This window comes from Trichosurus vulpecula, chromosome 6 (assembly GCF_011100635.1).
Source record: "Trichosurus vulpecula isolate mTriVul1 chromosome 6, mTriVul1.pri, whole genome shotgun sequence".
NCBI lineage: Eukaryota > Metazoa > Chordata > Mammalia > Diprotodontia > Phalangeridae > Trichosurus > Trichosurus vulpecula.
In genome coordinates, this window is record NC_050578.1 from 262,210,230 (window position 1) to 262,229,270 (window position 19,041).

The 19,041-nt window shown below is 35.1% G+C and overlaps 1 protein-coding gene across 1 annotated transcript; it reads left to right on the top strand.

The window, feature by feature from the left end:
* Positions 1-561: 561 nt before the first annotated feature.
* On the top strand, positions 562-1,506 carry LOC118854168 (olfactory receptor 5D18-like). The gene has a single exon (XM_036764506.1). The coding sequence runs from the start codon at positions 562-564 to the stop codon at positions 1,504-1,506; it is 945 nt and encodes a 314-aa protein (XP_036620401.1).
* Positions 1,507-19,041: the final 17,535 nt, after the last annotated feature.

Consider the following 19,041-nt stretch of genomic DNA (forward strand, 5'->3'; position numbering starts at 1 on the left):
AGACATAGACATAGACATAGACATTACTTAGTTGTTGCATGAAAGAGACCTGAGACTTTTTTGCAGGATTCCTAGGAACTGAATTAGGTCAAATGGGTAGAAATGACATATTCAAGATCGTACAATGAATACCAAACATGGAGGGGAGATGAATCATCTTTGAATTTCCATTTTGATGTTTGAAAAAGTTAAATGGGCTACTTTGGAAATAATTTGTTTCTCCTTCATTTAAAAATTCAGGGTGAGCTCTATTTTCTAAAATGGACATTTGTTGAAATATAAATTATACTAGCTTCTGACAATTTATAGCCATCCATATATTCAGGCCATTCTCTATGTCACTTTTATTTTGACTTCTTTCATACGCCATGATATTCTCTCAACCCAAATATGTTGGTCTTGAGAGTAAGTGCCAACTTTGAAAATAATTCTATTATTGTCTCCAAAATAATTATAAAAATAATAATTTCTAATTCACAACCCACCCCTTATCCTCTTTTTCTTAATTTCATTTATGTTTTGCTCCTCATGATCCATCTCTCATTTTCTCCAATAGGAATCATGATGAGCCCTGACAGGAATCGGAGTAGTGCAGTTGTTTTCATCCTCTTAGGATTCTCTGATTATCCAGAGCTTCAGGTGCCCCTCTTTCTACTGTTCCTCACCATCTATGTAGTCACTGTGGTAGGGAATGTGGGCATGATTGTGATCATCAAGATCAACCCCAAACTCCATACCCCCATGTACTTTTTTCTAAAACACTTGTCCTTTATAGATTTCTGTTACTCCATTATAATTACACCAAAATTGTTAGAAAATTTAGTTGCAGAAGATAAAAGCATCTCTATCAAGGGCTGCATCACGCAGTTTTCCACTTGTGTCACCTGTGTGGTAACAGAGATGATCATGTTGGCAGTGATGGCCTATGACCGCTTTGTTGCTATATGTAATCCTTTGCTTTATACAGTTTCCATGTCCCCAAAATGCTGTGGCTTGCTAGTGACTGTGGCATATTCTTGTGGCATAATTTCTTCTATTATAGTCACCTACTCAATTCTTATACTTTCGTTTTGTAAAACCAAAATCATTAATAATTTTGCATGTGAATATTCTGTCTTCCTCTTTGCTTCCTGCTCTGATAAACACTTCAGTGAGTTGATAAACTCAACTGTTGCAGATCTCAATGCATTTTGCTCCCTCATCATCATTCTTACATCCTATCTTTTTATTTTTGTCACAATCCTTAAAATGCCTTCAGCCGGTGTGAGATATAAAGCTTTCTCCACTTGTGCCTCCCACTTGACGGCTGTTACCATCTTCTATGGAACCATCCTCTTTCTCTATAGTATTCCCAATTCCCAAAACTCATGGCTTGTAGTCAAAGTAGGATCTGTTTTTTATCTTGTAGTGATTCCTATGCTAAATCCCTTAATATATAGTCTAAGGAACAATGATGTGAAGGAAACCTTGAGGAAATTAATGGATCTCCAAATAATTTCTCAATAAGATCATTTATGTAGATCATATGACTATTGACTAAATTATTCTGAAGGAATTTCTGGTAATTTTTAATTAATTCTCTGAGTTTTATTCAGTTATCCTTCTCTGGTGGTCGCACTATTTCTACAACCATCTGGAAAATAGTCATGAAGACTTTTTGGTAAATGAATAAAGGACATTTGAAATGAGCAAAATCACTGGAGAAAATCATTATAGTGTACTCCATGATGTAGCATCAACCTTAGAACCTTTCATTCAACTTCCTTGACAATGTATTGTAAAATTAAATCCAACAATTCTACAAGATTGAATGCCTGATTCTTTGTAATTCCAATATTTCATATAAAAGAAAGAAATACAAATCTAAGCATGAGCTAGTGAATTAAGCAGATTGTTTTTAAAGATATGCCAGAAATAAATACCTTAAGAAATGACCATATTCAGTGTTGGAAGAGAATAATAGTCACTATCTTGTCCAGCAAATCAATGGGCTGATAGATTCTTATAATGCCAAGTTAACGCCTACAAAGTGTCTAGTACAGCTCTCCTAGCAAAATAAAGCCTCAATAAATGTTGAGTTGATTGATTCATTTGCAGTGTGGAGGCAAAGATTTCTGGCTCTCCTCTCTGCAACTCTGTTGCAGAAATTGGCTTCAAATTTAATTATTTACCTATTTTGTTTTTTATTAATTGAATAAACCAAACTTTTCCATAATGTAGCATGATAAAATAAAAGACGATTGCACATGTAACTGCAAATCTGTTTTGGAAAACTTGCTCTTCCTTTTAATTTTTCTTTTTTTTTGATTTATACTATAATGCATCTCCATAAAATAGTACAATAAAAAGATGATCATACATGAAACCACAAATCTAATGTACGCAACTTACTATTCCTTTAAAATATACCACAAAAATATCAAGTAAATCCTTTCTTTTTCATCCCTCAAAATATATATATACATTTAGTATGTATATGTGTATGTATATGTGTGCGTATGCATATATGTATATATGCCTGTGTATGTATGTATGTATGTGTGTGTATATATGTATATATAAATTAAAGCAATCAACACTTTTTAATACCAGTCACCATTAACTTTTATGATAAGAAAAACAACAAATTTACAAAGTATCCAAACAAAACCCATGTAATGAAAGAGAAGGTTTCTTGATTTGAAGGCAGCTATAGAAAGATTAACATTTTTATCATCTTTAAATGTGTGGCTTAATAAACTTTATTTTTGTAATATTAGGAAAGTAAATCACAATAATAAACAAGATATGTGACAAATCTGAGATGTCAAAGTCTACATTTAATATAATGGAAAAATCTAAGTTCAAAAAAATGTTCAGAAAAAAAAATTTGTACCTTCCTAAAATAAAATTTCAAAAATACCAAAGGGCAATTAAAAAGCAAACCCAAATACTTCCATCAGTCAAAGAAAACTACACTCAGCAACTTTTTTTCAATTTAATACTATGGAAATATGATCTATTGATTTCCAGTATATTTGCCAATCCTGCTCAATGATATCCACAAATGGCCCTCTTCCCCTTCATCCTCAGTGACTGCTGAATCCATACTGATGTCCCTCCAATAATCTGTCCTCAAAGTTCCTTAATCTCTTCAATTCTAATATTTATTTGCATTTCATTTCCACCACTGCCTGACAACTTTTCACTTCTCTGAAGAATTGTTATTTACAATTTCCCATCTTCTAATATTTCCATTTGCTGACTCTGAATCTGATTTTCTCCTTCACTCTGACTTCTGGTCCACTCAACCCCCCCAGTCACCTCCTTACCTAGCCTGGACACCATCCCATGGTTACATACAAAGATTTTTTTTTTATTCAACCTTACAATTTCTTGTCTTCATTTGAGGGCAAGGGGCATGGAAAGTCAATCCACAACCATAAGTAACATCAAGTCTACCATTACTCAAAGCCATCAAGACTGCCACCTAGCACATAGAATCTTACAAACAACTACAAATGATATATGGGAGCTTTACTTACAGAGGACTTAGCTCACTTAGACTCTCGTGATAGGAGTTTCCTCTGCTTATGGAACAGGGTATTTTTACAGAATGGTTTAAATATAATAGTAGGTACCATCACAATAATACATACCCAAATTGACCAGCCACAGATTTTTTCTATGCTTAGGTATGGTGGGAGTTCTTCAAGCCTAGATACTAGTCTGGCCCTATCTAGATGCAACAGTAAGCTAAGGGTGATGGTCCAATACAATCTAGGAAGAGAATTCCACCAAGCATTGTATTTGGCTTCCAATTAAGAGGTACTGATTTATTAGTCTCCGAAATCTGAACCTGAACCAGGTTATTCCCATTCAGGTCTTTGAAACCCTTACTTGTTGGACTACGGTAACTTCTTATAACTGAGATCTTGGGCACAGAATTTGAAGAGGCTTGAAGGTCTAAAATAGTTTCAGGGCTTTACCATGGGTCCTGGACTCAGCAGTTAGCAGTCTCCTTCTAATGTAGGTCTTTGAGAGTTCATCTGACTTCTACTTTTCTTGCTGCACAGGAGTCCAACACTGGGCCACAGCCCAGAAGTAAAAATTAGAGAAAGGAGAAACAAAACCATAAATGGTGGTGGGGGGGAATAGGATGGAGAAAAAGACACAGATAGTAATCATAATTGTAAATGTAAAGGGGATGAACTCTGCCATAAAACAGGGTGGGTATCAGAATGGATTAAAAGCTATAACCCTACCATGTGTTGTTTGTAAGAAACACATTTGAAACAGGAGGATATATACAAGGTAAGGGTAAAAGGCTGGAGTGGAATATATTGCGCTTCAGTAAATGTAAAAAAAGAAAAAAAAACAGGGGTAGCAATCCTGATCTCAGACAAAGCAAAAGCAAAGATATATCCAATTAAAAGAGATAAGGAAGGACACAATATCCTGCTATAGGGCAACATAAACAATGAAACAATATCATTACTAAACATACATGCACCAAGTGGCTTAGCACATAAATTCATAGAGGAGAAATTAAGGGAGTTACAGGAAGAAATGGAGAGCAAATCTATACAAGTGGAGGACCTCCACTTACCCCTCTCTGAATTTGATAAATCTAACCTTAAAATAACAAAGAAGTTAAGGAGGTGAATAGAATTTTAAAAATAGTAGATATGATATACCCCTGGAGAAAACTGAATGGGGATAAAAAGGAACATACCATTTATATGCCATGTACTATGGCATAAAAACCTCTAATACAGTGCAGAAAGGCAGAAATAGTCAAGGCATCCTTCTCAGATCATGATGCAATTAAACTTATTTGTAATAAAGGACCATGGGAAGATAAACTAAAAATTAATTGGAAACTAAATAATCCAATTCTAAAGAATGAGTGGGTCAAAGAACAAATCATAGAAACAATTAATAACTTCATTCAAGAGAATGACAACAATGAGACAACATACCAAAACTTATGGGATGCATCAAAAGCAGTTCTTAGGGGAAGTTTTATGTCTCTAAATGCTTATATGAATAAAATAGATAAAAAGGAGATCGATGAATTGGCCATGCAACTGAAAAAGATAGAAAAAGAACAAATTGGAAATCTTCAATTAAATACCAAATGAGAAATACTGAAAACCAAAGGAGAGATTAATCAAATTGAAATAAAAAAAAAAAACTACTGCAGTAATAAATAAATGAAGACCTGGTTTTATGAAAAAAAAACAATAAAATCATTAAACTTTCTGTTAATGGGATCAAAAAAAAGAAAAAAAAACAAATTACTAGTATAAAAAATGAAAAAGATGAATTCACTTCCAATGAAGAGGAAATTAAAACAATAATTATTAGTTATTTTGCCAAATTGTATTTCCATAAATGTGACAGCTTGCAGGAAAAGTACGGATATTTACAAAAATATAAATTGCCCAAGTTAACAGAAGAGGAAGTAAAATAACTATATAACTCCATCTCAGAAAAAGAAATTGAGCAAGTCATCAATGAACTCCCCAGGAAAAAAAATCTTCAGGGCCAGATGGTTTTACATGTGAATTCTATCAAACATTTAAAGAACAATTTATTCCCATACTTTATAGACTATTTGGGAAAATAGGTGAAGAAAGAATCCTACCAAATTCTTTTCATGACACAGATATGGTACTAATACCTAAACCAGGAAGATTCAAATCAGGTAAAGAAAATCTTAGACCAATTTTCCTAATGAATATTGATGCAAAAATTTAAAAAAAAAATACTAGGACAAAATTGAAACAAGTTATCATGAGAATAATACACTATGACCAGGTAGCATTTATTCCAGAAGTACAAGCTTGGTTCAATATTAAGAAAACTATCAGCAAAATTGATCACATCAACAACAAAACTAGCAGAATCCATTTGATTATCTCTATACACGCAGATAAAGCTTTTGAGTAAATACAACACCCATTCTCATTAAAAACACTAGAGAGCATAGGAATAAATGGTGTCTTCCTCAAAATTACAAATACCATCTACTTAAAACCATCAGCAAGCATTATATGTAATGGGGGTAAGGTAGATGCATTCACAATAAGATCAAGGGTGAAACAAGGATGTCCATTAGCACCTCTATTATTCAATTTGGTACTAGAAATATTAGCTTTAGCATTGAGAAGAAAAAGAAATTGAAGGAATTAGAATAGGCAAAGAAGAAACTAAATTATCACTCTTTTGCAGATGATATGATGATTTACTTAGAGAATCCTAGAGAATCAAGTAAAAAACTACTTGAAATAATAAAAAAAAATTAGTAAAGTTGCACAATATAAAATAAACCCACATACATCCTCAGCTTTTCTATACATTACTAACAAAGCCCAACAGCAAGCGATAGAGAAATTCCATTTAAAGTTACTGTAAACACTATAAAATATTTGGGAGTCTATCTGACAAGACAAACCCAGGACCTATATGCACACAATTACAAAACACTTCCCAAACAAAGTCAGATCTAAAGAAATGGAATAACATCACTTGCTCATGGTTAGTCACAGCTCATATAATAAAAATGACAATTTTATTCAAATTAGTTACTTAATCGGGGCCATACCAATCAAACTACCAAAAATTACTTTACAGAGCTTGACAAAATAATAACAAAATTCATCTGGAAGAACAAAAGGTCCAGAATATGAAGGAAATTAATGAAAAGAAATGCTAGGGAAGGTGGCCTAGCCATCCCAGATATTAAACTGTACTATAAAGGAGCAGTCACCAAAACTACCTGGTACTGGCTAAGAAACATAGTAGTGGATCAGTGGAATAGGTTAGGTACACAAGATGCAGTAGTCAATGACTAAAGCAATCTACTCTTTGATAAGCTCAAAGAATCCAGCTTCTGGGCTAAGAATTCAGTATTCCAAAAAATCTGCTGGGAAAATTGGAAAATGGTATGGCAAAAACTAGACATAGACCAATATCCTACACTGTATACCAAAATAAATGCAAAATGGGTTTATGATTTAATAATAAAGGTTGATACTATAAGCAATTTGGGAGAGCAAAGAATAGTTTACCTATCAGATTTATGAGAAAGGGAAGAATTCATCACCCAACAAGAGATAGAGAGAATTACAAAATGTAAAATGGACAATTTTGACTATGTTAAATTGAAAAGGGTGATTTTAATAAACAAAGCCAATGCAACAAAGTTTAGGAGGGAAGCAGAAAACTGGGAGAAAATCTTTACAACCAGTATTTCAGATAAAGGCCTCCTACCTAAAATATACAGGGCACTGAGCCAAATATATATGAAGAAAAGCCATTCCCCAATTGAGAAATGGTCAAAGGATATAAACAGGAAGTTTTCAGAGGAAGAAATGAAAGATCTCTATAGGCACATGGAAAAAATACTCTAAATCATTACTGATTAGAGAAATGCAAATCAAAACAACTCTTACATACCACGTATCTCCTGTCAGATTAGCTAACATGACAAAACAGGAAAATGATAAATGCTGGAGAGGATGTGGGAAAATTGGAACATTAATACAGTTTTGGTGGAGTTGTGAACAGATTCAGCCATTCTAGAGAGCAATTTGGAACTATGTTCAAAGGGCTATAAAAACGTACATACCCTTTGACCCAGCAATACCACTCCTAGGGCTATATCCCAAAGAGATCATACAAGTGGGAAAGGGACTTCTATACAAAAATACAAAAATATTTATAGCAGCTCTTTTTGTGGTAGCAAAGAATTGGAAATCAAGTGGATGCCCATCAATTGTGGAATGGCTAAAAAAGTTACGCTATATGAATGTAATGGAATACTATTGTGTTATAAGAAATGAGGAGCAGATGGACTTCATTATAACCTGGCATGACCTAAATGATCTGATGTTGTGTGAGAGGAGCAGAACCAGGAGGACAATGTACACAACCACAGACATATTAATTCTGTGATGACTAACTTTAATAGACTTGGCTCTTCTCAGCAATATAAGCCTCAAAGACAGCTTCAAAGGAATCATGATGGAAAAAGCTATCTACATGCATAGAAAGAACTATGGACTCTGGATGCAGATTGAGGCAAACTACTTACTCTCCTTTTTTTCTCTTCTTTTTTGGTTTTGTTTCGTCTCTCTCATGATTTATTCCATTGGTCGTAATTCTTCTTTACAACTTGACTCTTGTGTAAATACGTTTAATGCGAAGGCATATATAGAATCTATGTCAGACTACATGCCGTCTTGAGGGTGGGGGAAGGGGTGGGAAGAAAATTTGAAATGCAAGAATATGTAGAACTGAGTGTTGTAAACTAAAAATAAAAATTCTAATTAAAAATAGAAGAAATCTAGTTAACCTAGAAAAAAATAAAGAGGAGGAACAATAAAAAAATCATAATTAGCATCTACCTTAAACCATCAGCAAGCATTATTTGTAATGGGGATAAGCTAGTTTCATTCTCAATAATATCGAGGTTGAAACAAGAATTTCCATTATCACCCCTATTATTCAATTTAGTACTAGAAATGTTAGCTTTAGCAATGAGAAGAAAAGAAAAATTGAGGGAATTAGAATAGCCAAAGAAGAAACTAAGTTATAACTGTTTGTAGATGATATGATGATTTACTTAGAGAATCAAGTAAAAAAACTACTTGAAATAATAATTAAAAACATTAGCAAAGTTTCAGGATACAAAATAAACCCACATAAATTTGGCATTCCTATATATTACTAACAAGACCCAACAGCAAGAGATAGAAAGAGAAATTCCCTTTAAAGTTACTGTAGATACTATAAAATATTTGGGAGTGTACCTGCCAAGACAAACTGAGGACCTATATGAAAACAATTACAAAACACCTTTCACACAAATAAAGTTAGATATAAATAAATGGAAAACCATCAGTTGCTTGCGGTTAGCTCAAGCTAATATAATGAAAATGACAATTTTACCAAAATTAATTTACTTACTTCAGTGTCATACTATCAAACTATCAAACATTATTTTACAGAGCTGGATAAAATAATAACAAAATTCATCTGGAAGAACAAAAGGTCCAGAATATCAAGGGGATTAATGAAAAGAAATGCTAGGGAAGGTGCCCTAGCCATACCAGGTATTAAACTGTATTGTAAAGCTGCAGTCATCAAAACTATCTGGTACTGGTTAAGAAACAGATTGGTGGATTGATGGAATAGGTTAGGTATAAAAGAAGCAGCAGTCAATGACTATAGAAATCTACTCTTCTGTAAACCCAAAGAATGCAGCTTCTGGGTTAGTAATTCACTATTTCTCAAAACTACTGGAGAAACTGGAAAATAGTATGGCAGAAACTGGGCATAGACCAAGATCTTAGATCATATACGAAAACAAGTAAAATGGGATTTAGGAATAAAGGCTGATACTATAAGCAATCTGAGAGAGCAAAGAATAGTTTACCTGTCAAATTTGTGCAGTAGGGAAGAATTCACGACCAAATAAGAGACACAGAGTATTACAAAATGCAAAGTGGATAATTTTGATCATATTAAATTGAAAAGTTTTGTATACAAAAAGCCAATGGCACAAAAATTAGGAGGAAAGAAGAAATTTGGGAAAGAATCTTTACAACCAATGTCTCAGATAAAGGCCTCACCTCTAAAATCTACAGGGAACTGAGTCAAATTTATAGGGATACAAGTCACTCCCCAATTGAGAAATTTTCAGAGGAAGAAATTAAAGATATCTATATTCACATGAAAAATTGCTCTACATCACTATTGATTAAAGAAATACGAATCAAAACAACTCTTAGGTACCACATCTCTCCTGTTAGGTTGGCTAACATGACAAAGTAGGAAAATGATAAATGCTGGAGGTGATGTGGGAAAAGTGGAACATTGTTACATTGTTGTTGGAGTTGTGAACTGATCCAGCCAATTTGGAGAGCAATTTAGAACTATGCCCAAAGGCCTATAAAATATGCATACCTTTTCATTCATCAATACCACTTTTAGGGCTGTATCACAAAGAGATCACACAAGCGGGAAATGAACCAGCTCTTTTTGTGGTAGCAAACAACTGGAAATCAAGGGGATGCCTGTCAATTGGAGAATGGCTAAACAAGTTGTGGTATATGAATGCAATAGAATACCGTTGTGCTATAAGAAATGAGGAGCAGATGAACTTCATCATAACCTGAAAAAATTATATGAACTGATGCTGAGTGATGGGAACAAAACCAAGCAAAACCATCATACACAGTTACAGACACCCAGTATCTGTAAGGACTAACTTTGATAGACTTGGCTCTTCTCATCAATGCAAATTTCAAAGACAGCTCCAAAAGCCTCATGATGAAAAAAGCTTTGCACATCCAGAGAAAAAATTATGGAGTCTGAATGCAGATTGGGGCAAACTATTTGCTCTCTTTTTTCCTTCTTTTTTGGTTTCATTTCTTCTTTCTCATGATATATTCCATTGGTTACAATTTTTCCTTACAACTGTACCATTATGTAAATAAGTTCAATGCGAAGGTATATGTAGAACCAATATATTATTACATGCAGTCTTTGCGGGGTGGTGGAATGACAGTGTGGGAGAGAAAATGTGGAACTCAAAAACTTGTGGAACTGAGTGTTGTAAATTAAAAATTTAAAAAAAAAATAATTAAAAAGAGGAAAGGAATAAAAGTAAACTGTGGAAATGACAGAACTGATTCCAAAAAGCCAACAGAGATAATTAAGTTGAAAGTAATAAGCATTTATTAAGTGGCTTTTATGTATCAGGCACTGGCACATAGCAGAGAGTCAAAGGAAAAAATATACTAGAAAGCAAATTATTTATTTTAAAGAAGTCTAAATAATTAATAAATGTTTTTTGGTTAAAAAAAAGGATTTCATGAGAAAAAGGACAAGAGTACAATAAATTCTATCAAACAACCAGAAATATCAGTCCAATAACTTCAAAAAAGATCCAGAATTGTATAGAAGAACAATTGAAAGAAGGTCAAAAAGGAAATAAAAAAAAGTGAGGGAGATGATGAACTATCCTGTATTTTTTTAAGCTAGTATTATGTAAGGAGCTGTGTGTTAGGCATTTGGAATAAAATACAAAGACCAAAACCATCTTCCCTATGAGAGAATTTATAAACTTATGGAAAAAACAAGCATGTATGTAAATACATTTGGAATAAATATGAATAAATTCAATACAATTTCTCTAAAGAAAGATTTGGAAGGAAGGGCACTTGGATTTGGAAGGATAAGGAAAGGCTTCCTGTTGGAGGCACGTTTATCCTGAATCACAAGGGAAATAATTTTATGAAGCAGAGGGGAAGAGGGGATGCATTTCAGGAATTGAGAAATGGTTCTTGAATGACTTACAGGTATTAGATGGGGCAGCTTTTGGGAGGAAGAGCAAAGATCATTTTGCCTAGATTGTAGAGTGTGGTTATGAGAGTAATATCCAGCATTTCTGGAAAGGTGGGTTGGGGGCTAAATCATGAAGGAATTTTCAAGCTATACTGAAAAGCTTATATATTAAGATAGAGCCAGTAACAAGCCAGTTCTACAGGTGACAGATTGGAGTAGTGAAATGATTTAATTTGTGATTAAGGAAAAAAAAAATCCTTAGGCAGCATTGTGGAGGAGGGTTTGGAATAGGAAGGCTTGAGGAAGAGAGACCAATTAGGAAATACCTGAAAGAATCTAGTTTTTTTTCCTTTTTTTTTCTGTCTCAGGACCCTTTTACAACACTTTTATTGAGGACTCAAATTAAGCTTATGTTTATGAGAACCTTTGCTCTAAGTAACATTTTGTTAGTTTTTGAATTAAGGTGTTATCTTAATTAAGTAGAGACAAGCATATGTGTGTGTATATATAAATTTATATATGTGCATATGTGTAGTATGTATATGTATGTGTGTGTTTATTTGAAGCAGAAATGGTAGGATTTAGCAACTAATATGACCCCTGGGCAGAAAAGGAACAGCCTCTAGAATGGAATGAGGGTGCCAGGAGCAAAGGGGTCCCCAAGTTCTCTTTGTTTCTGCCCAGGACTGACTTTCATCTGGATTGGCGGGCAGCTTTAGCAGAGGCATGAGTCCAGTTGCATTCATGTCATAAATATGCTATGCCCAAGAGAATTAAACAAGTGTGATGACCTCTTTTCCATGATCAGATGCTTCTGGGACCAGAAGCAGCAGAAACATGACTAAATCAGATCAGACACTCCTTCCAACACAATGCTTTTCCATAAGGTGTGGCTCCTCTCCTGGTTCAGCCCTGCTCTCCATTTCTTCTTCTTGACAAAATAACATGTGGCATTTTGACCCCTTTGACCTGCCATCACCTCTTCCATGCCTACCTCTTTTTTGCAGGTAATGGCTTTTTATTATTTAATACTTTTAGTGCTCAACACTGATTTCCACAAGATTTTGAGTTACAAATTTTCTCCCCATTTCTACCCTCTCTCACCCCAAGATGGCACATATTCTGATTACCCCTTTCCTCAGTCTACTCTCCCCTCTGTCACCCCACTACTCCCCACCATATTCCCTTTCCCCTTACTTTTTTGTAGGGCATGATAAATTTCTATACGCCATTGCCTGTATATCTTATTTCCCAGGTGCATGTAAAAACAACTTTTTTTGAGCATTTGTTTTTGAACTTTGAGTTCCAAATTTTCTCCCTTCTTCCCTCCCCATCCACCCTCCTTGAGAAAGGCAAGCAATTCAACATGTATCATTATGCAAAACACATCCATAATAGTCATGTCATGAAAGACTAAATATATTTCCCTCCATCCTATCCTGTTCCCTTTTATTCAAATTTCTCCCTTGACCCTGTCCCTTTTCCAAAGTGATTGCTTTTGACTACCTCCTCCCCTGATCTTCCATCCCTTCTACCAACCCCCTTCAGTTATCCCTTTCCCCCCTACTTTCCTGTAGGATAAGATACCCAATCGGTCCACTCTTACCTCTATGTGTTCCACTGGCACCTGAACCTGATGAGCCCAGAGTTCCTGGAGCAGAGCTTGAAAAAGGGCAAGGCTGCTCTCCACTACTTTAAGAAACTCCAGGCCCTGAATGCCACCCTGCCCAGAGATAGGCAGGTCCCCACATGGCCTTGGCTCTTGATCACCATCATCACTGTGTACCAACAGTCTGAGTTCCACTATGTCTTACAGGTGGCATCTTGGTTCCATCACCTCCTTCAGCAATGTGGTCAGCCATGCCTGAGCTACCAGCCCTTTTTGTATGATGTAGATTGGAGCTCTCCAGACACCAGGATGCCAAGCTGCTGGCCAATTTTATGCCTGTGACCAGCTGATTCTTTTACATTAAGCTTAAATTTGCCTTTTTATACCATCTGTGCATTTTTTGCCATTTCTACCTTCTAGATCAGAACCCAACAAGTCTGATCTCTCTTCTCTATTATAGCCCTCTGATATTTTTCGATGGCTATCATGTTGTTCTTTAGGATAAATGTTTCCAGTTCTTTCAAAGGATCCTTACATGACATGAACACAAGGTCAATTTTCATCCTAGCTCCTCTGGATTCTATCCAGCTCATGAATTGTCTGTCCTAACATGTAGTACCCAACCCGGAACATGACACTCCAGGTAGTGTCCAAACAGCGCAGAGTATCATACAGCTGTCACTTTGTTCAATATGGATGTTATGCCGTTAGATGAAGCCTAAGATCACATTAGCTTTCTGTTCGAATGCCTTCATGGAGCCTAGTAGTTTAGTAGAGAATTGAGGACATACACAGTAATGAAGATGACATGCCCATAGAAAAATAAAAATCAATCGAGGTTGAATGTAAAAAAACCCTATGATTTTGTAGGTTTTTGAAATATCAGCATTCAGCCATGTAATTGTTACACTGGGAACAGGGAACACAAATTGCCATTTATTATAATGGATGCACAAGCTAACGGCTGCAAATATACACAGAGAGAAACACACGTGCGCGCGTGTGTGTGCGCGCGCGCACACACACACACACACCCTTACTGAGCATCACACCTGGCCAAGGGTTCCCTACTCTTGATACCTTGTAACAAAAAAAAATACTTTCCATATAAAAGAAGGAATTTTGTCCTTTGTGCACAGTGGAATTTCATCTTCAAAGAAGAACTCAACTAATACCCACATAACAATGATAATTTTTATTTTTTTTTCCAGTGGCCAGTTTCTGTATTTCATGTCTTTCACCATGTACTAATAATATGTCTTTCCTGATACATATTGACTTTCCTTTTACGAATAACACAAGAAAGATGTCAGATTTCTGCTGGGGGGAGAATTTTATTTTTCTGAAAAAGTCAATTCATTTATGATGGCCACAAAAGTTACATACAGTGTATCAAACAACTATGCGTGGCCAAGTTTTCATGGTATGTGCAAAACTCATAATACTTTGGAGAGAGTTGGACAGTGGTCTTCAAAATAAGGTTGGCTGTTGCCACATCTGGGTACAGATCAAGAGCTGCTCAAGTGCTTTTCAGGTAGAGCAATTTCTGCTTAAAACACGCAGCATGGCATAGTGGATTGAAGACTTGCCTTGAAATCAACAGGACCTCGGTACAGGTCACAGCTTCCTAATTCTAATAAATTACAGATTGTCAATCTGCATTGATGATATGGAGTTTCCACAACAGATACCCATGCTAGTCACAAGCCCAAACCAAAAAACAAAAATCTGTCTAGGCTCAGAGGTTTTTTTGTTTTCTTTTGTTTTGCTTTCCAGAACAATCAGATTTCTCCTGTTGGCCCAACAACAACAAAATTTCCTAATGACTGAATTTCTTCTGTTTTACAAGTTTCCTGTGAATTTATTAAAAGACAATCAAAGTAATAGATACTTACTGAATAACAATAACATTATAATAATCATATGTTCACAATCTATTATGCAATATAAACAATTATAAAAATATGTATGCACTAATTTTGAATATATTTCCCAAATGCACATGAATGTGAGAACTCATTAATCATCTACTCTATGAAGACAAATGATTTAGGAAGTTTAAAAAAAGGGGTGAGAAAATCAGTCCAGAAATAAAGCCAATTAAACACCAAAAGTGTTATAAAAGAGATAATAATTCAATAATTCTGTTACTGTCTGCCCACAAGTATTTAGTAAGCCCTTATAATGTACCAAATACCATGCAAAGCACTGAGGATACAAATAAAGGCACAAATGAAGTCAGTGATCTTAAGGAGCTCACATTTATGTGGAAAATAATGTGTAAATAATTGTGTATATATGAAATATGTATGTGTATAGGCACGCACACACATACATATATTATACATATATAAACACATACACATAGGTATATATCCACAAACATATAGAGTTATGGATTGATACAAATACATTGTATATAACTATGTAAAATATATATGTGTGTATGTATATATGTGTACATATACATGTGTATATGTCTCTGTGTGTGTGCTGTTCCATCATCACTTCCTTACCCCATCTGAGGTTTTCTTGGGAAAGATACTAGAGTGCTTCACGATTTCCTTCTCCAGCTCGTTTTAGATGAGGAAACTGAAGCATAGTTAAGTGACTTGTCTGTTAAGTCTCACATAGATTATGACAGGCTAGATTTGAAGTCAGAAAAAAAATGACTCCAGGGCCACCTAGCAGCCTCTTACACACACACACACACACACACACACACACACACACACTCACACACAGTAATATGAAGTATAAATGAAATATAATCTCAGAGTGAAGTCACTAGTAGTGGAGGAGCATAAAAAATTTTGCTAAAGATAAGCGCAGAGGTAGATAGGAAGGGAAAAACAGAGCAGAGCAAAAGAAAGAGAGAGAGGAGAGAGAGAGAAACATAGAAAAAGACAGAGAGAGAGAGAGAGAGAGAGAGAGAGAGAGAGAGAGAGAGAGAGAGGGAGGAAGAGGAAGACCTAGACAGAGACAGAAACTTTAGTAGACAGAGACATACGGAGAGATAGAGACAGTGACACATACAGACAGAGACAGAGAGCTAAGAGAGCCCTGTCTCTGTCTGCCTCTTTTTCTTTTCCAATGAGTAGGTGTTTCTACTCTCTGCCTCTTTCTGTCTTTGTCTCTTTCTTTCTGTATTTCTCATCTCTCTTTCTAGACCTACAATTTCATAGGTTTATAGAGGTTCCCTAATAGTTAAATTCCTTCTCCCACTGCAGAAACAAAGCCAATGCCACCAAGATTAGAAGGGAAGCAGAAAGCTGGGAAACAATTTTTACAGCCAGTGTTTGTGATAATAGCCTCATTTCCAAAATATATAGAGAACTGAGTCGAATTTATAAGAATACAAGTCATTCCCCAGTGGAAAAATGGTGAAAGGTTATGAACGGGCAGTTTTCTGAGGAAGAAATTAAAACTATCTATGGTTATATAAAAAAATGCTCTAAATCATTGGTAATTAGATACATGCAAATCAAAATAACTCTGAGGTACCACATCACACATATCAGGTTATCTAACATGACAGAACAGGACAATGATAAACGTCGGAGAAGGTGTGGGAAAATGGGAGCACTAGTGCATTGTTGTTGCAGTTGTGAACTGATCCAACCATTCTGGAGAGCAATTTGGAACTATGCCCACGGGCTATGAAACTGTTCACACCTTTTAACCCAGCAACGTTACTTCTAGGCCTGTGTCCTAAAGAGATCATGGAAATGGGAAAAGGACCCACATGTACAAAAATATTAACAGCAGTTCTTTTTGTGGTGGCAAAGAATTGGAAATGGAGGGGATATCCATCAGTTTCAGGAATTGCTGAACCAGCTGTGGTATATCAATGTAATACAATATTATTTTGATATAAGAAATGATGAGCAGGCAGACTTCAGAAAAACCTGGAAAGACTTACATGAACTGACACTGTGTGAAATGAAGAGAGCCAGGAGACCATTGTACACAGTAAAAGTCACATTGTGTGATGACTGACTTTGATAGAATTAGCTTTTCTCAGCAATGTAAGGATTTAAGACAACTCCAAACGACTCATGATGGAAAATGCTATCCACATGCAGAGAAAGAACTTTGGAGTCTGAATTCAGATGGAAGCATACGATTTCCTCTCCTTTTCTTTTGTTGTTTTTGTATTTTTATTCTTTCTCATGGTTCCTCCCATTGGTTATAAATCTTTACATAGTTACTAATATGAAAAATAACATTTAGTATGAATGTATATGTACAGCCTTTCTCAGATTGCACGCTGTGTAGAGGAGGGGGAAGTAGAAGGGGAGAAAATTTAAAGCTCAAAATCTCATGGAAGTGAATGTTGAGAACTAAAAATAAATTAAAATATATTTAAAAAAAATAAATGGTATAGGCAAAAAACATTAGAGGTTTCTCTTCATGAACATCACACTTTTGTGCACTCTCCTACTCATTTATGCCCTCCCCATGATGAGTCACTGAGATCTGAAGATTGTACTCTGTATGTGATGCTAGCAGACAACAGTACAGGATTCACCCATTCAAACAGAGGGATGTTGTGCCTCTTTTAATTATCTCATATATATAGTAAACCAGTGAACTGATATCTAACAGAAGTCAAAATTAGGTGTTTTCAAAACACGTCCTCTTATATGATTAAAAAAATAACCTTTCTATAGCAGCCTTCCAAACAAGGAACCCTCTGCTTTATTATGGGAGTTTTTGCATGAATTCTTTCTAAATTTATTCATTTTCCTATTGTCAACATTAACGTTGACTGGTGTTGAACTATATAAGTTCTTTTAAAATTACTGTAATCATTGAGCCAACGTCATCTACTGAATTGCAGACGATCACCAGCCATTTTGAGTTCTGTCTTGCCACTTTGTTGACTCTGGGGTAGGAACCAAGGTTGAAGAATTTGCTGTTCTACCACAGATAGACTTGTATATAATAATGAAAGTGAAATAGGCTGAATCAAGAAAATGTTTTATTCTGTAACAGCAATATTGTTTTTATAACAACATTGAATGACTAAGTCATTTTGATTGCTATAAATAATGAAATTAACTGCAGAGGACATTTGAAGGAAGACAATATATGCAGAGAAAGAACTGATATATAGAAGTACACATACAATGATTTTACATATACACACTATAAATATATGTGTGTATGTATATTTGTTCATATGTGTATAGAAACACAGATATATGCACACATTTGTGTCTAATGGCAGTCATCTCTAGGGCAGGGCAGCAGAGGGAAAAAATGGAAAAAAGAAATTTACATGACAATTTAATATGTGTTTAAAAGAAACAACACATTGTGCATAACAGATTTCCAGATTCACATATAATCATTTTTAATTATACTATGTTATGGAAATGGTTGTTTTATTGTATTAAGTAAAAACAGAAATAAATTGGAAGGCAATTTCTATTATAGAGTTGCTCATGATGAAAGAGGAGAGCCAGCAATCACTGTCTCCACACTACAAACGAATCAATGGCCCAGGGCTTATTAAGCCTTCACTCTGTTAGGAAAGCTGTACAAAGCATTTTGTAGGACTAAATTAGCTTTATAAGAATTGTATTAATTGACTTCCTCCAGGTGTGGGTGACTATTACTCTCTTTCAATATTGAGTATGGTCACTCATCAAGGTTTTTTGTGTCTGGCAGGACTCCAGCAGACTCCTGCTCACCCCACTGGCTCACACCTTACATTAGTATTCCAATATTTTCTTTGAAGTAGTGGAAACATGAAGATTGAAGAAAATAAGAAATGAGCATTCACTCTTGGAGAATTGGTAGATTTATTTTTACAATAAATTGTCAAGGAGTTTTAATGAAACGTTCTGAGGTTGAAACTACATCATGGAGTATATTGTCATGATTTTCTGGCACTGGTTTTTTTCTCATTTCAAACATCCTTGCTTCAATTGCATAAGAACTTTCTATCTTTCAGATGCTTGTAGAAACTGAAGGTATGACCACCAGAGAGGAGAGTAACTGAATAGGACTCAAAGAATTTATTAAAAATCACCATAAATTATATCAGAACAGTTTAGCCAGTATTCATAGAATCCATGTAAATGATC